The 22,806-nt window shown below is 38.7% G+C and overlaps 1 protein-coding gene across 4 annotated transcripts; it reads left to right on the forward strand.

The window, feature by feature from the left end:
- The first annotated feature begins 3,710 nt into the window (after positions 1–3,710).
- ZNF510 (zinc finger protein 510) lies at positions 3,711–22,806 on the forward strand. Of its 4 annotated transcripts, none has more exons than XM_012747167.3 (6): positions 3,711–3,788; positions 5,338–5,630; positions 6,454–6,512; positions 17,250–17,376; positions 17,660–17,755; positions 19,839–22,806. In XM_012747167.3, the coding sequence occupies exons 2-6, from the start codon at positions 5,564–5,566 to the stop codon at positions 21,452–21,454; spliced, it is 1,965 nt and encodes a 654-aa protein (XP_012602621.1). In that variant the 5' UTR covers positions 3,711–3,788; positions 5,338–5,563; the 3' UTR covers positions 21,455–22,806. The 4 variants fall into 4 exon arrangements, with proteins under 4 accessions (XP_012602621.1, XP_075864634.1, XP_075864633.1 ...); XM_076008519.1 differs by lacking the exon at positions 3,711–3,788 and adding an exon at positions 3,803–4,290; XM_076008518.1 differs by lacking the exon at positions 3,711–3,788 and adding an exon at positions 3,803–4,164.

The raw sequence follows: 22,806 nt of genomic DNA on the forward strand, positions 1-22,806 counted from the left end.
GCCACTGAATCGTACACTCACAAATGATTAAAATTGTTTTATGTTTTGTGTATTTTACCACCACAACAAAAAATGTTAATAAATGTGATTCACAATATTAATAGACTAAATAAAACAGCCGTATTATCATGTCAGTAGCTGCAGGACAAGTATTTGATACAATTCAATATATATTTATTATAAAAACTCTTGGCAAACTAAAAATAGAAGGGAACTTTTTAGGGTATTTATAAACACCTCACACTCAATGGTGAGAGATTAAATAATTTCTAAGAATAGAATGAGGCATTTGCTATGGTGTCAATGTTTGTCCCCTCTAAAACTCATGTTAAAATTTAATTGCCATTGTAACAGTATCAAGAGGTCGAGCCTTTGAGAGGTGATTAGGCCATGCACATTCATGCATGGAATTGGTATGGTTATAAAAGGACAATGTTGACCCTTTCATTCTTTTGCCATGAGGAACAGTGGTCCCTCCCCAAGCCCAGGGATACATTCAGGGTGCCATCTCAGAAGCAGTGATGCAGATCTTAACCCAAAGCAAACCTGCTAATACCTTGATCTTTGACTTCTCAGGCTCCAAAACTGAAAAACAAATTTCTGTTCTTTACCCAGTTTCAGGTATTGTTATAGCAGCACAAAACAGGCTAAGACAGCGATGATCTCTTAGTACTCCTACTCAACATCATCCTATAAGTCCTAGCCAGTGAATTAAGGCAACAGAAAGAAATAAAAGTCATATAGTCTGGAAAGGAAGAAACAAAATTGTCCCTATTTTCAGACAAAATGATGTATATGTAGAAAATACCAAATATCTCGGCGACTAGGGAGGCTGAGATGGAAGGATTGCTTGAGTCCAGAAGTCCAAGGCCGTAGTGAGCTATGATTGCACCCACTGCACTCCAGCCAGATGAGAGCATGAGACCCCATCTCTAAAAAAGAACCCCCCCAAAAAAGCTGTTTTAACTAATAAGCAAGTTTAGTAAGTTTGCAGGATAAAAGGTCAATGTACAAAATTCAGTCCCATTCCTATTGTAGCAATGAACTGGAATTTGGCAATTTTTAAAAATCTATTTACAGTAACAAAAAAAGAAAGAATGAAAGACCTATGTACAAATCTATCAAAATATATGCAAGATCTATATATATGCTAAAAATTACAAAATACAGATGAAAGAAATCAAAGAAGAATTATATAGAGTATACTATTTTCATGAATTGAAAGACTCAATATTGTTAAGATGCCAGTTCTTCCAAATCTCAACAATCATATTTTTATAGATATTGATAGACTAATTCTAAAATTTACATGGAAAGGAAAAGGAACTAGAATGGCCAAAACCATTCTGGAAAATAACAAAATTGGAGGATTTACACTAAGAGATTTCCAGGCTTTCTATAAAGTTAGAGTAATCCAAACAGTGTATCTGCAAAAGAATAGACATATAAGCCAATTCAAAGAAGAAAAGATTGTTTTAATTCAATTGAAAATTTACTTTCACACAAAAACTTGTATATGTGAATGTTACATTATAATGGCTTTATTAATATTTGTCAAAAATTGGAAACCACCAGCTACCTTTCAACAAGTAGATGAATTAACCCTACTAAATCAGTGGGTGATACGTTAAGGAGAAACAGGATGTTTTATGGCCTCGAAATATCTCTCTGTAAACATTTATTAGTTACTGTGGTGGTGATGCATCTACACCTGCAGCCCCTTGTAGTTTGAATCCCTGTGAAAATTATTAATTGTAACTTTAGCGCCGTGGGTATGTCCTTTGTTCGAGCGCCTATCTCATTCTCACGAGGTTACTGAATGTTCTCTTTCCACTACTTTAAAAGCCCACTCTGAAATGTACACTCTCATTTTCTCTTTTTCTGGGGTTGAACTTTTACTGCACCAGGTTAAAATTTTAAACATTTTAACAATAGTATATATGTTAAGTATAGATATATTGCTATGTATTTTCAGTTCTTTTCTGATCATTACTATAAGTTCTCATTCAGATAAAAGTTGGTATAGTTCCTTTAGATTAACAAACAAAATATATAAATGTCAAAAAGAAAAAACACGAATAGAAAACTTATAATGCTGATTGGCATTATTAAAAATAAATTTTAGTTTTTTTCCTCCAGTATCTATTTAAGTTTTTTCAGTGTCGACAGTAAAGTTTTATTCCTTAATTCACATAAATTGCGCTAATTTACTGGTAGAATTAATCATTTTTTTCTTACTAATCACAACTTATTTTTTATCTTTTTTATCATTGGCATATAATATAAATATAAACCAAGTTATAAAATATCAACCAAGAAAAGTGTGTATTAGTTAAAAGGGTGTTATAAAATATTGTGCTCAGAGGTTCCTGATAATGGGTCCTAATTTCAGAAGTGTGTACACATAAGCTTTAAGCAAGTTCATCTCTTGGAGGTGCATAATTTGCATGATAATCGTTTTCTTATTGGGGATTGTATGTACTTTCAGGTATTACCTGATATTGAACAGCTTACTTGCTTTTTCTTTTCTTTTCTTTTTTTTCCCCAGAGACAAACTCTGAGAATAACAGTTATACTTTTATGTTTGTAAGATACTGGGCCATTAGGCTAACAGCCGTCTTCTAGTTTCTGTTTACTGCTTGCTTTGCCTACCGCAGCTAACCGCAGGGCATTATGGGTTGGAATAAGATGCAAAGGAAAAGCACTGACATAGGGGCCTCTCGGCTAGGAACCGGAAGAGGTTAGAACCAATCAGGGGCAGGGTGAAATAAGAGGCTGGGGAAAGATGGCGGATAGGGGGCTCACCAATCACTGTAGAGGGCAGATGTGTTGCATGAACAGCTTATGAGCTTTAAGTATAAAAAGCTCACTCCCACACCGTGCGGTGCTCACTGCCTGAACAAGAGGCCACTGTGCTGCTGCTCTTGGGCTTGGACCCTAGCCCGGGCTAGACAATAAAACTCCTTAGATAATTACAGCCTTGGTGACTCTCTCTGTCCCCCGGTCCTGTGGATTCCAGCTCAAACATGTTAATAATGGATTCCATTTTCTAGTATTTGTTTTACGACTTTATTCACAGAGCCATTTACATATACTCTTGGCATCTCTCAGTTAAAAGGCATACTTGGGAAGTGACAGTCCAAATTTTTACTTCTATAAGCTTGATATTACAAAATTTGCAAACACGTAAAAAGAAGACTATAATAAACATTCAAGTTCTAATGGTTCCAAAGTTCTTTACATTTTGCCATATCTGCCATTTCTAATTCTTATTTTTACAAGGAACTTGCAAATATATAATACAATCCTAAACACTTTAATATGCATCTCTAAAAAAAAAAAGTAAAATTATCTACATAATCTCAATGTTACCACAATTACTTTTAACATTTTCTATCGTCCAGTGCATATACAAATTTCCCCAATTGCTCCCAAATGTTTCTGCAGCTCTTGTTTTCCGATCGAGGCCCATACGTTGCATTTGCTCTTATGTCATATAGCTGGGCCCCTCACAGACCTGGGCTCTAGTTTTCAGGACAGACTGTCAATAACACGCTATCATTCCCTAAATCTTCCAAATCAAACACGCACGCACACCTCCACAACCCCTGCCAAAGCGCATCACGCAGGCGCGGTGTTTACTGGGAAATGTAGTCTTGAATTTTATGAGTTCTCGCGCAGCATTCTGGGAACGAATATCTGCGCTTTCCCCTGCGCATGCGCAGTCGGCTCTATTTTCCTGCTTCCACCCTCTGCGGCGTTAAGGGTGCCCGCGGTTCGCACCTCAGGTGAGCTTGCTGGGACGCCGAGGCTTCGCAGGGCTTGCGGACCGGAATAGAGGGGCGGGCTTGTGTCTGAGGGGCGGGAATGGGCGTCCCGGAACTCCCCCAGGGAGACCGGCCCTACCCCAGTCGCTGGTGCCCGGGCTAGTCCCGGACCTCTGCCTCAGAAAGGCCGGGTCCAGGGCGGAGTTGGTGCCGAGTCCTTGTCGAAAGGTGCGGGGTGCGGGCCCGGGTGTGGGCGCCGGAGCGCAGCCGGACGCGGGAAGTCCCACGCCGGCGGCGGGACGGGAACGCACGTTCATCGTTTAACCGAGAACCTGCCACGGAGCGCGCGGCCCGTGGTCTGCGGTGAGAGCCCGAGCTTAGGAGCTAGAAGGACTCGGTAAATTTTGGCTCTGTCACTTGGGCACCTGAAAATTGGGTTGGTAAAGGCTTGCTTCATGGCGTTGTTCAGCTCCTGTTCATTACCTGTAAAGCATTGAGCCAAGTGCTAGTTAATAAGCAACAGGTAAATGTTAGTTAGCTCCTGTCATATTTGGAGGACACTTGGTTCCTTTCGTTTAATTCTCACAGCCACCCTATTTGAAGGTATAACTATATCATCAGAAAAGAAGAATGAGGGAGGCAGAGGCGGGAGGATCGCTGGAGCTCAGGGGTTCAAGAGAGCTATGGTGATGCTACTGCACTCTAGCCGCAGCGACAGAGCGAGACTCTATCTCAAAAAGAAGAAGAAGAAGGAGGGGTGAAATGATAGAACAAAGGTCACAAAGGGTAAGGGAGCTAGGACGCAAATATAGACATGGTTTACTCCCCAGATCACGCTGTTTCTAATATCCTACCTGTCTAACTCAGCATCGCAGCCTTCACAACACTAGCTGAGTGACTGGTCCCCAAATCCCTAGAACTGTGATCTTACTATATGGCAAGTATGTTCGTTCTGGGATTTCTGGCACATCTCCAGAGCCTTTGGGTCAGAATGAGGCTCCTGCCACTTCCTGCACTGTCCAGGGTGTCTTTATCTTCAAAAGGCACAGTCTGATATTCTAGGGTGAGCCTTCTATATAGTTTAAATGTACTAGTAACTACGTTCAAATAAAAAAAAAAATGTGAAATTAATTTTAAGGACATACTCTTTTTCTCAATATATACCAAAATGTTATTTCAGCATGTGGCACTGCCGCATTTCAAGTGCACAGTAGTTAATGTGACTAGTGGCTAATGTAATGAATAGGACAGATCTAATGAATTCCCAGAGAATCAGGTTCAGACCCTATGTCAGTGGTTCTCAACAAGGATGATTTTGCTTCCCAGGGAACTTTGGAAATGTCGAGACATTTTTGATTGTCACAACTAGGAGAAGAAATGCACTAGTGTTTAGTGGATGTTTAGAAATGCTGCTAAACATCCTGTGATGTACAGAACAGCTTCCTATGACATAGAATTATCCAGCCCAAAATGTCAACACTGCTGAGGTGGAGAACACTGCTTTCCATGAAAGTTTCATCTAAAATGAGTTTCTTACCCAAGCCTAAGTCCCAGCTTCTCTGGTTCAAAGGAGCTCTTCGTGTGCCAGGGAGGAGGCAGCCCAGGGACAGGAGTGCCATCTGGAAGAACAGAGACCTTTGACAGAGACCTCACCAGAGCTTCAGAACAGATGGAGAAGAACCCAGAAAGCAGGTCCTGTTGCACCAGAAGCAGTTCATTTTTTTCTCCCAACCAACAAGTAGAACCAGACAGAAGCAGTTCTTAATCCCCTGACCCAGAGAGAGCCAGACGTGGTGATGTCGCCACATCCAGAAACCATCACAGACTGTGTGACAATGAACTCTGTGGACCAGCGTGCAAAAGGTGGTGAGCTGGGGTTAGAGGGTTGGGTGACTGTCAGGCTGCACAGGAAAAGCCATGTTGCTAGAAGGCTTTTCTCCATGGTATCCAAGGAAGGCATAGCCACCAGAGCTGAGGGAATTATGTCTGTTATCCTCCTCATAGAGCCCCCATTTTCTTGAAATTTGTCTCTTTCTAGATTCGGAGTCACTCTCATGCCATATCCATCACATGTTGCATCTAGAGATATACTAGGTTTCCTTTATCCTGAACATATAGGCTCACAGGATGATAATGTAGGAAAGGATATCTATTTCTGTCTCTTTTAAAACCTTAAAAAAAAAACTGAACCTGAGATGAATGTTTTGTGCATGGTTACCCAGGACAGAGCTTAGAACAAAGCACCATGCTATTCACTCTGAAGTTTCTTATCAAATGTCTTTTTGAGAAACTGCAACAAGTAAGAACAAACATATTTTAAAACAATCTGTTTTTAAGCATCTTTCTTTCTTTCCAGTGTTCTATTGATTTTCCATAGGTATAAATAATATTAATCAAATATTAATGTTTAATTTTTTGTGAATTAGCCAAAGAAGACATACATTTTTAATAAATCAGTAGGAAAATAATTTACAATCATCTGATGAAAAACAGCAAGGTTATATCCACATCAGAGATGCACATATGCAGGACTTGCTGTCTCTTTGTGGTGCTTCCTTCCCCTTCTCAAGGGTCAAAGCAACATTTTTCCATAGGGAGGACTTTTCCCTAGCTGGTATGATGAGATTTTGAGGCAGGTTAATACGGAGGCTGTCCAGAACTCTCATGACTCTTTCCTTACCCCCAGCTCGTCCTTTACAGTTGTCCACACTCTTCCAAGAACAGCAGAAAATGAACATATCTCAGGTAAGTTATTTATTAAAACCTTTTTAAATCATGGATTTTATAGGTGTTTAGGGGTCCATATATTATAATAGAAAAGTAGAATTAGAAATGGATCAGAATCATTCAGAGGAGATATAGAAAAGCAGATGAATAACACAACAGAGTTGATACATAGAAAGATGTAGGTCCCTGATGTTAGAGGTTTTCCAAAGTGGAGGTTCAGTTTTTATTCTTTCTGATAGCCATTGTAGAGAGTTAGACATGCAATATTTGTTTAAAGATTTGCATTGTTGAGAAGCTTAAACCAAACTGATTCCTCATGGAATCTAAAGTCATTGTCATTGAGAAAAATGTCTTTGTTGGTCTTTATGTAAGTGACAGTGCAAATATTTCCACTAACAGCCCTGAAATAAATGCAATTTGTTGCTTCTATTTCCTCAGTGAAAGTAGAGGACATAGTGCCAAAGTGGAGCTTTTATTAATGTAGTTTTTCAGGTAACTGTCAGTTTGTGCAAGAAAGGACAGATTGGTGGTATAGGCTCAGTTGATCAAAGATGGAGAGTTAAAAATGATTGTGTCAGTCCTGAAGAGTGGGTGGGGTTTTATTGTTGCAGAGTACAGGAGGTTACTACATTTTGAGAGTAGACTAACCAAGGCATGCAAGGTCGGTAAGAATCTTTACCCACTACAATTTGGACTTTCTCTTAGGGAATAAAAGAGATGGAGATGGAGATAAATATTACGACTAGCCTAGGGGTATTAGTTTTCTATGGATGCCATAATAAAATACCACAGACTGATTGGTGGCTTAAGCAGAAATTTACTTTCTTACCATTGTGGAGGCCAAAAGTCTGAGATCAAAATATCAGCAGGTTTGGTTCCTTCTGAGAGCTATGAGGTAAGGATCTGCTCCAGGTCTCTTTCCTTGCTTGTGGATGTCCATGATCATGTCATCTTTCCTCTATATGTGCCTATGTCTAGATTTCCTCTTCCTGTAAGGAACTGATAAATTTTTAAAATATAGAAAGACAACTCATGTAATAAATATGTTCCTAACCTCCCAATCTGGATACAGATTTTGTTAAATTTTTATCTGGTATGAACTTTTTTTCCTTTTATTTATTTAGTTCTTTTACTGAGCCATGGTTTCAGTACCAATAAGTACACTCTTAGGTGTGTGACTGGATGGATTTTTCCATATGTATATTCATGTAATTTAGCACCCAAATTAAGACAGAGAACATTTTCATCACCCTTGAAATTTCCTTCCTGCCAATTTCCAGTTAATAACCACTGCACTTGTCTACAGAGGCAACCACTATTCTGAACTAGCATGTTAGAAAAAAAAGGATAAATTCACTTTTGAACATCATATAAATGGAATCATACAGTATGTGCTCTTTTTCAAGGGAAGTGGAGGTCTGGCTTCTTTCTCTATTCATATAAACACTTTTTTTTTTTTTTTTTTTGAGACAGAGTCTCACTCTGTTGCCCCCAGTAGAGTGCAGTAGCATCATCACAGCTCACTATAACCTCAAACTCCTGGGCTCAAGTGATCCTTCTGCCTAAGTCTTCTGATTAGTTGGGACTACAGGCATGTGCCACAATGCCCAGCTAATTTTTTTATTTTTTTCTAGAGATAGGGTCTCATTCTTGTTCAGGCTGGTCTTGAACTCCTGACCTCAAGCAGTCCTCCCACCTCAGCCTCCCAGAGTGCTAGGATTATAGGCGTGAGCCACTGTGCCTGGCCATTACTTTTTAGATTCATCAATTTTGCTGTGTGTTTCAATATTTCCCTGTTATTGCTGAGCAATATTTCACTATATGAATATGCTAGAAGTATGTATTGCTAATGTTTGGGATTCTGTAGCTTGCCTATTCATTTTTTAATAGTCTTTTGATGACTAAGTTCTTAAATGTAATAAAGGTCAGAATCGGTCTTTTCTTTAATGGTAATTTTTTGTGTGTCATGTTTGAAAGATACTCCTTTACTCGAATATCATGAAAATATTCTCCTATATTGTTACTACATACTTGATTATTTTAGTTTGATCCACATAGAATTAGCTTTGTGTTTGATATAAGCTGAGTGTCAAGGTTCACATTTCCATATGCACGTCCAGTTGCTCTAGCACTGTTTGTTGAAAAGATCATCCTTCGTCCAATGAATTGCAGCAGTCTTCCTCTTGTCAGTCAAGTGACCGTATGTAAGTGAGACAAAATCTAGACTGTATTCTCTTCCACTTATTTTATCCTTTTCTAGTACTTCACTGTCATAATACTCTTGCTTTATAGTAAGTTATGAAATGTGATAGTGTAGGCCTCCAAGTTCTACTTCTTCCATAATTTATTAACTGTTTTAGATTCTTTGCATTGTCATAGAAATTTTTATCAGTTTCCACAGAAAATCCTCCTGGGAAGTTTTTCAGGATGGAGGTGAAGTCTTTGACATCTTTCATTAGATTTATTTCTACATATCTGATCTATTTTGATACTAGTACAAATGGTAATGTTTTTTAAATGTCATTTTCCAGTTGTTTCAGTAAAGAAGATGAGCAGCCCTTCCCATCTGCCCCATCATAGCTACTATCCCAGAGATGAGGGGAAAGGTGCGGGCAGCCCCACCAACAAGGTCGGCTCCCCCTGTCAGGTCCCAGCCATCCTGTGCGTGATGCTCCACTTTAGGTATTGTGTGTGCCCAGGGGGAAGAAGGAAAGCTGTGGCTGCCATTTTACTGACCACTGTGGGCCTCTCTCACCCCCACAAACACCAGGGGATAGGGAAAAAGCTTCAGCAAGCAATCTCCTACTGAGCCCAGAGAGAGAATTTCTGCTCCACTGTGCAGATTGGACCCAGTGCTCACTGGATCTCTGATAAATAAGCCAGCCCTGCTCATTTAATGAGAGCTCTGTTCCTCGGCATGAGAGATTGGGGCCAATGGTTCTAAAGGAAATAGAGTCACAAGAAATTCAAGGTGGAATTTGAGATTTGGAGAGTTATGATGATGTTCCAGGAGAAGATGACTTAACTATATTTGAATAAATGTAGATTGTTGTACCATACTTAAAAATAACACGTCCCCTGAAAATAAGCCTTAGGGTGTCTTCCTGAGGAAAAATAAATATAAGACCCTGTCTTATTTGCGGGTAAACAAGGTCAGTATTCTCAGTAGTAATATTCCATAAAGTCACTACAAACACTGAACTGATGCATATTGAAACTATTGCTCAGAGGGGAAACATAGGATTAAATTCCAGCAAGCCTCTGGTCACATTTTCGTAATACATACTTTTGTGTTATGTGTCTTTTTCTTTAGAGACACCTTATTTAATATTATTGATTAATAAACACTGAACTAATGGTGAACAGCACCATAACTAATGCCTGAGCAAAGCTTATCTAACATAGGTATTTTCTCCATGAGGCGTAACAGCCTTCTTGTGTTTAGGAACACTAGACCACACTTCAACACTATAAATATGGGCTGTTTAAAAACATGAAATCACCAAGAAAAAGCATGAAAATTCAATAAATGTGGCTCTAAATAGACTGAGAAAAGGTCACTTGTTTACAGTAGTAGAGGTGAAATAAGATGGCATTACATTACCTTGTTCAGTCGCAGCTGGGAACATGCCTATTGGGCAACTCAAAGATTTTATTAATGCCTTTCTGTAGTAGTCTGCAAATGACTGAAAAATAACTGCAAGTATTGATTTCAGGTTATAAACTTTAGTGAATGGGTGAATTTACAAATATGTAATCTGTGAATAATGAGAAATGGTTATATTTGGAAACTGCTTACAGGTGCATGCCAGTTTATTATATCTTCTGTTGAAAGGACTGTTTTATCATTATAAATTGTTACTCATTACCTTTTATAATTCTTACCTTAAAATCTACTATTTGATATTAATAGAACCATATCAACTTTCTTTTGGTTAATGATTACATGGTATATCTTTTTCTATTCTTTTACTTTCAATGATCATAGATTCCTATATATAAAATGTGTTTTCTTTTGTTGTTGTTTTATCCTGTCAGTCTTTCCTTCGATTGGATTGTTTGGTCCAGAGATTGGTAAATTTTTCCTGTAAAAGGTTAGGTAGTAAATATTTCCAATTTTGACAGTCATAAGTTCTCTTCATCAGCATGAAAGCAGCCATAGGCAGTGCAAAATGAATGAGTACGGCTGTGTTCCAATAACACTTTATTTATTAAAAAAAAAACTGGCAAGCCACATTTGGCCCACAGGCCATAATTTGCTGACCTTTACCCTAGAGTATGTCCAGGGTAGTCTATTAGGGTAGAGAATAAAATTCGCAGGAAGTTTCTTTACATTTTTTTGGCGTATTATGGGGGTACAAGTGTTAAGGTTATGTATATTGCCCATGCCCGCCCGCCTTCCCTCCCCCCTCGAGTCAGAGCTTCAAGCCTGTCCATCCACCAGACAAAGCACATCTTACTCATTGTGTTTGTATATACCCATCCTCTCCTCCCCTCTCCCACCTGCCCAATTCACGATAAATTTTATTCCTATATTTTATTCCACTTAGGTGTTGATCTGTTAATACCAATTTGCTGGTGAGCACATGTGGTGCTTATTTTTCCATTCTTGGGATACTTCACTTAGTAGTATGGGTTCCAGCTCTAACCAGGAAAATATAAGATGTGCTATATCACCATAGTTTCTTGAAGCTGAATAGTACTCCATGGCATACATATACCACATTTTATTAATCCACTCATGATTGATGGGCACTTGGGTTGTTTCCACAGCTTTGCAATTGTGAATTGTGCTGCTATAAATATTAGAGTGGAGGTGTCTTTTTCATAAAGTGACTTTTGATCTTTTGGGTAGATGCCCAGTAGTGGGATTGCTGGATCAAATGGTAGATCCACTTGTATTGCTTTGAAGTATCTCCATATTGCTTTCCACAGAGGTTGAACTAGTTTGCAGTCCCAGCAGCAGTGTAGGAGTGTTCCTCTCTCTCCGCATCCAGGCCAACATTTATTGTTTGGGGACTTTTTGATAAAGGCCATTCTCACTGGAATTAAGTGATATCTCATTGTGGTTTTGAGTTGCATTTCCCTGATGATTAAAGATGTTGAGCATTTTTTCATATGTTTGTTGGCTATTATTCTGTCTTCTTTTGAAAAGTTTCTGTTCATGTCCTTTGCCCATTTTTTGATGAGGTTGTTTGATTTTTTTTCTTGCTGATTTTCCTGAGTTCTAAATAGATTCTACTTATCAGCCCTTTATCATATGTGTCTCTTGCGAAAATTTTTTCTCATTCTGCAGGTTGTCTGCTGTCTTGACAGTTTCTTTGGCTGTGCAGAAGCTTTTTAATTTGATCAGGTCCCATTTGTTTATTTTTGTTGCTGCTGTGATTGCCTTTGGGGTCTTCTTCATAAATTCTTTCCCTAGGCCAATGTCTAGAAGAATGTTTCCAACATTTTCCTCTAGAATTGTGATAGTTTCACACCTAAGGTTCAAGTCTGTTACCCAGTGTGAGTTGATTTCTGTGAGAGGTGAAAGGTGTGGGTTTTGTTTCAGTCTTCTACATGTAGCTATCTAGTTTTCCCAGCACCATTTATTGAATAAGGATTCTTTTCCCCAGTGTTTGTTTTTGTATGCTTTGTTGAAGATTAGTTGGCTATATGAGGATGGTTTTATATCTGGGTTCTCTGTTCTGTTCCACTGTTCAATGTTCCTGTTCTTATGCCAGTCCGAAGCTGTTTTAATGATTATAGCCTTGTAGTATAGTTTGAAGTCTGGTAAATTGATACCTCCTATTTTGTTTTTATTGGCTAGGATTGATTTTGCTATATGGGGTCTTCTCTGGTTCCATATGAAGCGTAAAATTATTTTTTCAATATCTGTGAAAAATGATGATGGTGTTTTGATAGGAATTGCATTGACTCTGTAGGTCACTTTGGGTAGTATAGACATTTTAACAATGTTGATTCTGCCGACCCATGAGCATGGTATATTCTTCCATCTGTTTACGTCCTCTGCTATTTCCTTCTTCAGTGTTTCATAGTTCTCCCTGTAGAGGTCTTTTACCTCTTTAGATATATTCCTAGGTACTTTATTTTCTTTGTTGCTATTTTGAAGGGAATTGAGCCTTTGATTTAGTTCTCACTTGTACTGTTGTTGACATATATGAATGCCTCTGATTTCTGTGTATTGATTTTATATCCTGAGACTTTACCAAATGCATTTATCAGTTCAAGGAGTCTCTTGGTTGAATCCTTGGAGTTTTCTAGGTATAATATCATGTCATCAGGGAAGAGTGAGAGTTTGATCTCTTCTGCTCCCATTTGGATGCCCTTAATTCCGCTCTCTTGTCTGATTGCTGTAGCAAGGACTTCCAGCACTATGTTGAACAGAAGTGGAGATAGTGGGCATCCTTGTCTTGTTCCAGTTCTAAGTGGGAATGCTTTCAATTTTTCCTCATTCAGTATGATATTGGCTGTGGGTTTGTCATATATGGCTTGTATCTTTTTTAGGTAAGCCCCGTCTATGCCTATTTTGTTGAGTGTTCTTATCATGAAAGGGTGTTGAATTTTGTCAAATGCTTTTTCTGCATCTATTGAGAGGATAATATGGTGTTTGTTTTTGCTTCTGTTTATATAGTGAATTACATTTATAGATTTGCATATGTTGAACTATTCCTGCATCGCTGAGATGAAGCCCACTTGGTTATGATGGATTATTTTCTTCACCAGCACCTGGATTTGATTGTCTAGGATTTTGTTGAGAATTTTTGCATCTATATTCATAAGGGATATTGGTATGTACGTTTCTTTTTTTGTTGGATCCTTTTTTGGGTTTGGTATCAGGGTTATGTTCGCTTCATAAAACGTGTTGAGGAGGATTCCATCCTTCTCAATGTTGTGGAATAATTTCTGCAGGATAGGCACCAGTTCTTCCTTGTAGTTATGGTAACATTCGGGTGTGAAACCATCTGGTCCAAGATTTTTGTTTTTAGGAACGTTTTTTATTGTTTCAATTTCAGTACATGATATTTATCTGTTTAGGAACTCTATTTCTTCCTGGTTGAGCCTAGGGAGGCTGTGTTTTTCTGAGAAATTGTCCATTTCCTCCACATTTTCCAGTTTGTATGCATAGAGGTTTTTGTATTATTCATAAATTTTATCTTGTATCTCCGTGGCATCCATTGTAATTTCTCCGATATTATTATTTCTCTTGATGGAGCTTATTAGAGATTTTTCTTTTCTGCCTTTTGTTAGTCTAGCCAAAGGTGTGTCAATTTTGTTTATTTTTTTCAAAGAACCAACTTTTTGTTTTGTTAATCTTCTGTATGGTTTCCCTGTTGTCAATTTCGTTAGTTCTGATTTGATCTTAATGAATTCACTTCTTCTGCTGGCTTTGGGGTTGGTCTGTTCTAATTTTTCCAGCTCTTTGGGACGATTCATTAGGTTGTCTATTTGTGATCTTCTAGAGTGTTGGATATAGGAATTTATGGAAATAAACTTTCCTCTCAGGACTGCTTTAGATGTGTACCACAGGTTTTGATAACTTGTGTCTTCTTTGTCATTTAGTTCAAAGAATCTTTTGATTTCCATCTTGATTTCCTTATTTATTAAGTGATCATTCAGCAGAAGTTTGTTTAGTTTCCATGACTGTGTAGAAATGAGAGTTCCTGTTACGGTTGATTTCTACATTTATTCCATTGTGATTTGAAAAGATACATGGTATGATTTGTATTTTTTGAAATTGTTTGAGACATGCTTTGTGTCCTAGGATATGGTTAGTCTTAGAGAATGACCCATGAGTTGAAGAGAAGAACATATATTCAGTGGTTTGGGGGTAGAATGTCCTGTAAATGTCAGTCAGGCCCATTTGTTCCAGAGTTCTGTTTAAGTCCATTATTTCTTTGTTGATTTTCTGTTTGGAGGATCTGTCCTATGCTGTCACTGGGGTGTTAAAGTCTCCAACTATTATGGTGATGTTATTTATCCATTTGTTTAGATCAAGTAGAGTTTGCTTTATGAATCTGGGTGCACCTAGGTTGGGTGCATAAATATTTAGAATTGTTATGTCTTCTTGTTGAACTGTACACTTCGCCATTATATAGTGACCTTCTTTGTCTTTTATTACTTTTGTTGATTTAAAAACTAAGTTATCTATAATCAGCACTGCCATGCCAGCTTTCTTTTAGCTTCCGTTTGCTTGAAATATTGTTGTCCACCCCTTTACTTTTAGTCTGTATGCATCCTTGCAGGTTAGATGTGTTTCCTGAAGGCAGCAGATACTGGGCTTGTGTTTTTTAATCCACTCGGTCAGCCTATGTCTCTTGAGTGGGGAGGTCAAGCCATTTACATTTATTGAGATAACTGATAGGTGGGGAAGATTTCTGTTCATTATGTTGGGTTGCACTTTGTTGCTTTGTTTTCTCTCTTGAGCCATTGTGGTATCTGGGCTTCGATCTTTAGCTTTTAGTAGATTTACATTCGTGAGTATTTATTGTGCTGATCCATGAGTAACACTGTTTTGAATACTTCTTGAAGAGCTGGTCTTGTCTTGGTGAATTCCCTCAGTCTTTGCTTATCTGAGAATGTCTTGATTTCTGCTTCATATACAAAACGTAGTTTTGCAGGGAATAAGATTCTAGGCTGGGCATTGTTCTGTTTCAGAAGAGTGAGAATGGGGCCCCAGTTTCTCCTTGCTTGTGAAGTCTCAGTAGAGGAGTCTGGCATTATTCAGATTGGCTTTCCTTTGTATGTTACTTGCTTATTTCGTCTTACAGCTCTTAGAAGGGCCTCTTTAGTTGATACTTGATTTTTTGTGTTTTATTTGTGTTGGGTATCCAGTTTTTCTTGCAACTTGTTGAATTTTCTTATGATCTACACTCGAAATTCTTCTGTCATTTTAGTGGTCTGGTTTTGGTTGGTGTCCATTTATAAGGGGCTGGTGTTCCTCTTTGGGGGTGTGCTTTCCATTTGAGTTTTCATATTTCTAGAGTTCCTTCGCTGATACCTGCTCATCTGGATTAGTTGTTCCTTCTTTCCTTTAGGTTTTCATTTGGGTAATGAAGCAGTCTGTTTAATCTCTGAGCCAGTAGGTGGTGTTTGTGGGTGAGATTTGACCACACCTGTATGATGAGTCAGTAGGTGCTGTGAAAAGGGTATGCAGAATGTCCTCCCTGTCAGTAGGTGGTGTTGTTCGGAGGAGCTGTTGTTTTTGTGTCCTGTAACCAGCTCTTGTTCCTCTGGAAAGGCACTCTAGTGCCTCAGGTGGTGAGTGGGACTCAGGGACTTCCAGGTGTGTCCTTATTCTATACCACAGTGAGGACTAGTCTGGGAGTGAGCCTGGGCGGAGCTGGGTTGGTGAAGCCTGCCCTCAGATACCACCAATTCTGTTAGCGGGGTCAAAGTTCTGTTCTCTACTTATGGGAAAAGCTGTCAGGAAGGGGCTGGAATGGCCCCACTCAGTCAGAAAGTCTCCATGTGGGGTGGGACCCTCTGATTCCTGCAGGCCTCACTCCTTTCCACCCTCACCAACTCCACAGTTTCTCCTAGGCCTTGTCTGCAGGCCATACCTCACCAGGTCTCCCCTTGGTGTGATGTGGTCCTAGAGGTTCCCTTGGCAGGGTCGCTGCCTGGGCTGGGCACATGGCCCCGCCTTTGGAGGATGGTTGCGCTCAAGCACGTTGATCTGCCCTTAAAGGCACACACATCTCAGTAGGCAGTTCACGTATATCCCTTCTGTGCCCCGTGCAATGTGAGACCTGTGTGCACAGGGTGTGGTCTGACCTCTGGGCCCCAGAATTAATCCCTGACCCCTTCAGGGAGAGGAGTGCCAGTCCTCATTCACCCACAGGAGACCAAGCTGGGTTGATGTCTATCAGCCTCAGGGTCTGCCCTGTTCTCCTAGGATCACGGGGCCAGCATCACCTCGGAGGGCTGGCGGGTAGGGAGCTCACCGTCTGAGTATCCCTTAGTCAGCTGTAGGGCCCCAAAAGTGAAGGTCCCGTTCCTTGGCAATACCTCCAACTGGTGGCTATATTTTCTCTCTTGACATCTGTGGATAGGGATGGGGGAGGAGAGAATGGAGCAACACAGCGCCTGCCGCGCAGCTTGGGTCTGTGCACAGGGAGGTGCTCTGAGGGTGTTGGGAGCCTGGTGCGGCGTCCGCTTCAGGCTTACTGCTCGCTAATTGTGGTTGTCTCTGGGCTGGTGTCCACAGGTCTTTCCACCCACTGGGGAGCCCACCAGCAGTCTGAGATGCAAGGGAAGGGAAAGTTAACCGTGCCACCCACCCTTGCCGCTGGTCTCCAAGCTTCTTGGAAGGCCTCTGCTTCCAGTTTTCCTCTGCAAACTCCTCCCGTTATTTCCAGTACCCCTGCTTCCGACCCTCAACCCATGTATACTTGTGTGCTTGCTTCTTCTGATTTCTTCTAGAAACTGTCTTTTTTGCAGAGACACTCTTTCTGGCGATGTTTCTTATCTGCCATCTTGCTCTGCCCATACATTTTTTTACTATAAAAATAAGAATTAAAAAATTTTACTATTGTTAGTACATATGTATAACTCATAAGTATATATTAATTATGTTATCAACATTTTTATTGAGTACCTGCAAAGTATAAAGTTAGATCCAAAATATGCATCTTTTATATTTGTTTGTTTTAAGCTCTTTGTAGTAAGCATGATAACAATTATTTTCCATGAGTATTTGCTATGTCACCTAATTCTGAACTGTTCAGACTGAACAGAAATGTACTGTTGTAGGCATCAGTGTCATTTGAGGACGTTACTGTGGAAGTCACCCAGGAGGAGTGGCAACAAATGGTCCCTGCTCAGAGGAATCTGTACAGAGATGTGATGCTGGAGAACTACAGCCACCTCGTCTCAGTGGGTGAGCATATAAGCATAACTTACCCTTGTACCTCCATATAGAAAGCATTTCCTTGTTAAGCACCGAAACACATGAACACTTTATATAAAGTTTAATGTTATTTAGGCGTTTCATTCAAGTCTAAAGTAACCAAGCCCTTTTGAGGACTAGGATGAATGTTTTGTCAACTGCCAGTGATAAATTCAAATGAGCACCTTCAGGATGCTGCTGTATCTTTGTCCTGTTTTGTAGACCATAAAGCTCATATATCTGGCCTAAGTCCTCAATTGTTTCCTATTTACAGGGTACTGTGTTTTCAAACCAGAAGTAATCTTCAGGTTGGAGCAAGGAGAAGAGCCTTGGTTCTCAGAGGAGGAATTCCCAAACCAGAGTCACCCAGGTGAGTCACTTAGTACTAATAGACTGAATTCTACAAGGGTAGTTAGACTTCAGAAGGTCAGTTTAGGAGCGAACAACTTTATGTTACAAGACTTTTCTAAGTAAGCTCAAAAGCACAAAAAACACTAGTCAAAAGAAAATGACTAATAAACTTGACTCCATTAAAAGTAAGCACTTTGTTTATAAGAGATACCATTAAAAGAGTGGAAAAGAAAAGCCACAGAGTGGCACAATATGTAGATACTACAAGTATAACCTAGAAAGGCTAAGCTTCCTAAAAATGTAAAGAACTTTTGCAAATCAATATGGGAAAAGGTAGGCAACCCAATTGAAAAATTGACAAAAGACTTTGAACAAGAAACTTTCAAAATGGCCAGTAAATCTTTGAAAATGTTTTCAATCTCATTAGCTTTCATGGCATACAAAATAAAATAGAAAGTGAGGTATGAAGTAAAATGAAAGATCTGGTATGAAGTGAGATTAACAAATCTGGCAATGGTAAGTCATGGTGAGGATGTGGAATATCAGAGACCCTTATCCACTAACTGGAAACATGGAAAATACCACTAACTAGTAAAACCACTGTGATGTCAGGAGGGTTTTCTAATAAAGGTAATGTTTTGCATACAGAGTAACCAAGGAGTTCCTTTTCTAACCATATTCCCTGCAAGAAGTTAAGATTTTATTCTCTAGAATGCGTAAAAGAGTATTTATTGCAATATTTGCCAAAAATTGGGCTCATCAGAAGAATGGAGAAATAGTTGTATTCTTTAAGGGAGAATTATACAGCTGCATAAAAGCTTATACAGTGCTTACAAACATACTGTTAAGCAAAAGAAAACAAAAGATACAATATGCATACATGGTTACATTTATGTAAAAGTCAGAAACAGGCAAAATTCAGTTACATTTTTAGGAATTCAAATATTGGTGGTAAAATAAAGAAAACCAAGGAAATGATTGCTTAAATATGAGGAGAGTGGTGAACTCTAAGAATAAAGAAGTTATAACCTGGTAGGGATAAGGATTTTTGTAGTCATTTGTGTTCTGTTTTTTAACATGGTTTCTGATTCCATGAATGTTCACTGAGTACTCTCAAGTTGCACATGAAAGTTTTATACAAATATGTATTGCTTCATACTTAAAATGTTAAGCAGTAAGCTACAAGTGGCAGATAATATTTGCAGTATAACCTGTAAAAAGGCATTTTAGAATGCTTAAAGAATGCAGGTATTTCTTAAATATCATCTTTGCAGTAAGGCCTTCCATGATACCCCATTTAAAATTGTACTCCTTGTGTCAGATTGAAATGTGGAAACTTAGGATGGGATGATCAAGTTCACTTATCATTTAGTTCTGATAGAATAAATCAAAGGTAGGACAGCCAAAATAGAGCAGTGAATCTAATTTATTTGAAAGAATGGATTTTCTTTTCATCAGTTTTATACTTCTTTGTATTTCTGTGAATCACAGCTATAAGATAGGTTAGCACCTGAACTATAAACTTCTCGTTTATTCATAAGGAATTTGGTGCTGTTATAAATTTAATTTGATGTTGAAGAATTGATGAGGGATATAAAATTGGAAGAATGTAGTCAATTGAGCATTCTAACCATTATAATCTAGATAATGTCAGGATCTAGATGGTAATTTAGTCCCTTAAACCAAACACTTTCCCTATTTGGCCTATTCCATGAAAGCTATTATCTCCTAATGTTTCTTGTTATTCTACAGTCTTTGTTGCATTCATCCTATTCTCCAATTTTCCTGCTCCCTGAAATAATCACTCTTATAAAACTATAATTTTTATGTTCCTTTTCTTTCTTTTATCCACCTGGATACCAAAATCTTACTGTTCACATGCCAAATACAGATATATATTTATTATCAGTTTCCTTTGCCATTTGCACTACATTAATAATGTTTTTTAAAAGAGAGAGGTTGGAGTCATATATATTCAAACACATATATATGAATGATTTAATCCTGATAAACCAAAGAACAAAGTGCAACATAGGCTATGTGACTATAAGCCCCACCAGTAAGAGATATAAGATTAATAAGATGTTTTCAATTTTTCTCAGTTTTAAAATATTACAGAGATGATGATCTGAACAAGAAGAACAAGAAAATCAAAGAAAAACACTTGCAGCAAGTAATACTCACCAAAAATAAAACATTGACTAAAGAGGAAGACGAAATTTTGGGAAAACCTTTTAATCTGCAGATAGCTCCTGTTTCTTCAACAAAAATATCCTGCAAATGTGACTCATGGGGAGTAAACTTGCGAACTATTTCGGAATTTATCATTAATAATAGAAAGCATTCAGCAAAGAAACTAGGTTGCCATAATGTATGTGAGAATTTGCCTTTCAACATTAAGTTTGAGAAAACTCAGACTGGAGAGAAATTTTATGAATATAGTAAAAAAATGAAAGCTCTCAGTTATAATGAAAATCTTCCTGAGCATCAGAAATTTCAAACTTTGGAGCAAACTTTTGAATGTAATGAAATTGAAAAAGCCTTTGATGGTAAGGCCAACTATGTTATACATAAGAATTCTCACACAGGAGAAAAATCCTGTAAAGATGATGAATTTAGGAAAAACTGTGATAAGACAATTCTTTTTGACCACAGGAGAACTTGCACAGGGGAGAAATACTCTCATCTTAACCAAAATGGGAAATCCTTTCAGAAGTCAACTCTGAAAGCATACAATAAATTTAACATACCTGTGACACATTATGAATGTAATACAAGTGGAAATAATTTCAATGGGAAATCATACCTCACTCATCCTCAGAAAACTGTCACAGGAGAGACTCCATTGGTATGTACTGACAGAACAGAAACTGGGAATAAGTCTTTTGAATGTCATGATAAGAAATCCTACCAAACATCAGTCCACAAAGTACGCCAGAGAACTCACTCAGAGGTAAAACCCTATAAATGTAATGAATGTGGAAAATCTTTCTGTCAGAAAGGACATCTCATTCAACATCAGAGAACTCACACAGGAGAGAAACCATTTGAATGTAATGAATGTGGAAAAACTTTCTCCCAGAAGTCACACCTCAGTACACACCAGAGAATTCACACAGCAGAGAAACCCTATAAATGTAATGAATGTGGGAAGACATTTGTCCAGAAGTCAACTCTCAGGGGACATCAGAGAATTCACACAGGAGAGAAACCCTATGAATGTAGTGAATGTGGAAAAACTTTTGTTCAGAAGTCAACCCTGAGAGATCACCATAGAATTCATACAGGGGAGAAATCCTTTCAATGTAGTGAATGTGGAAAAACTTTTGGCCAGAAGTCAAACCTCAGAATACATCAGAGAACTCACAGTGGAGAGAAAACTTATCAATGCAATGAATGTGAAAAATCTTTCTGGCGAAAAGACCATCTCATTCAACATCAGAAAACCCACACGGGAGAGAAACCATTTAAATGTAATGAATGTGAGAAAACTTTTGCCCGGACATCAACCCTCAGAGTGCATCAGAGAATTCACACTGGGGAGAAACCATTTAAATGTAACGAATGTGGGAAAAAATTTGTCCGTAAGGCAATCCTTAGCGATCATCAGAGAATTCATACAGGAGAGAAACCCTTTCAATGTAATAAATGTGGGAAAACTTTTGGCCAGAAATCAAACCTTAGAATACATCAGATAACTCACAGTAGGGAGAAATGAACGTAATGAATATGGGAAGTTATATAAGAAGTCATCACTAAATGTATGTCAGAGAATTCAGGTAGGGAGGGAAAGCCTTATTGATATAATAACTGTTGAAAATCCTCTGACAAAAAGAATACCCTGTATAATATCAGAGATACAAGAAAAACCAGCTGAAGGTAGCATAAGAAGACAGTCCCAGAAATCAACCCTCACAGTACATCAGAGAATTCACAAAAGAGAGAAACCATAAGAATATGACTGTAGGAAAATTATTGTCCAAAAGGCAAAGAGTACATCAAATAATTCACACAGGCTTCTGTTTCAAGGAACTATGCAAAGTCCTTCTGAATGAAGTCATACCCTATTAGATAACCTGACATATCACACAAGTTGGTAATTTGTTTACCAGAAACAATTTCATTTTTCCTGTGGGCACATACCTGGTATAAATCCCAATCTTCCTTTCATCTAAGTGGATCTTTGTGAGTGGCTACTGGAATGTGGATGCCTATGATGTATACCATATCCAGTTCTGTAAAATAAAAAACTTCCCTGACAAACTACCAGAATAAAATGGTTATGATTTCTAGGATGACCTTAGGTGCCATGCTTTGTTTAACATGAGTGTAGAGGAGACATAGATTTAGCCAATAAGGTTTGGCTGGGGTTCACAGTAAGGAAGAGAAACAAATATAACCTTATGGATGAGGCCCTTTTTGTTACTTTTACATCTGAAAGTATAGTAGGAATTAATATTATGCTGTAATCCACCTTAAGTCATAGAGGGAACTCTCCCAGTCAGGAAGAGTTACATATAAAGAAGATAACTTTAATGTCCCACAGCCCTGATGATCATTTTGGGCTTCAAATCTCTGATTGGTGATTTTGTTGATTGAGCCTTCTGGCAAACAGAGGCAGGCTGAAGTTAGCCGTCCTGGGGTCATATTGGCTGAGACCCCAAGTCAGCATTATGGGAGCCCATTGCTTGTTCCCACAATTAGCAGGACGTGGCTTGTTGACTGGCTGAAGGAACGGTTTCTTCAGGCAAATGGCCAAGGACCTGTGGCCTCACATGTGAGCCAAGGTTGCCTGGTAACCAGCATGCAGTGCTAGGCACTGCAAGATGGCCAAGGACTCATGGTCTCGCACTCCAGCCAAGATTATCTGAAAACAGTGTCCAACATCAAAGACGCCTCTTGTAGAAGGGCATACTCTTTGCTTTGACTGGAAAAGCAGGTGTTGATGGCCGTGGGAAGTCATGTACCAAAAAGTAGCTGGCATGAAAAAATAGCTGCAGGACGCTTGCCCAATTAAATTGTATGTAAATAAATGACTGGCACATTTTTGTGCTGTAGTCTGAAACCGTC

Source organism: Microcebus murinus, chromosome 12, assembly GCF_040939455.1.
Source record: "Microcebus murinus isolate Inina chromosome 12, M.murinus_Inina_mat1.0, whole genome shotgun sequence".
In the NCBI taxonomy this organism is placed as follows: domain Eukaryota; kingdom Metazoa; phylum Chordata; class Mammalia; order Primates; family Cheirogaleidae; genus Microcebus; species Microcebus murinus.

Excerpts from the sequence above, each read along its gene's own strand:
- ZNF510 (XM_012747167.3), top strand. The coding sequence starts at position 5,564 with ATGTCGCCACATCCAGAAACCATCACAGACTGTGTGACAATGAACTCT. Across the intron at positions 6,513-17,249 it reads AGAAAATGAACATATCTCAG|GCATCAGTGTCATTTGAGGA; the intron begins GTAAGTTATTTA and ends GTACTGTTGTAG. Across the intron at positions 17,377-17,659 it reads CAGCCACCTCGTCTCAGTGG|GGTACTGTGTTTTCAAACCA; the intron begins GTGAGCATATAA and ends TCCTATTTACAG.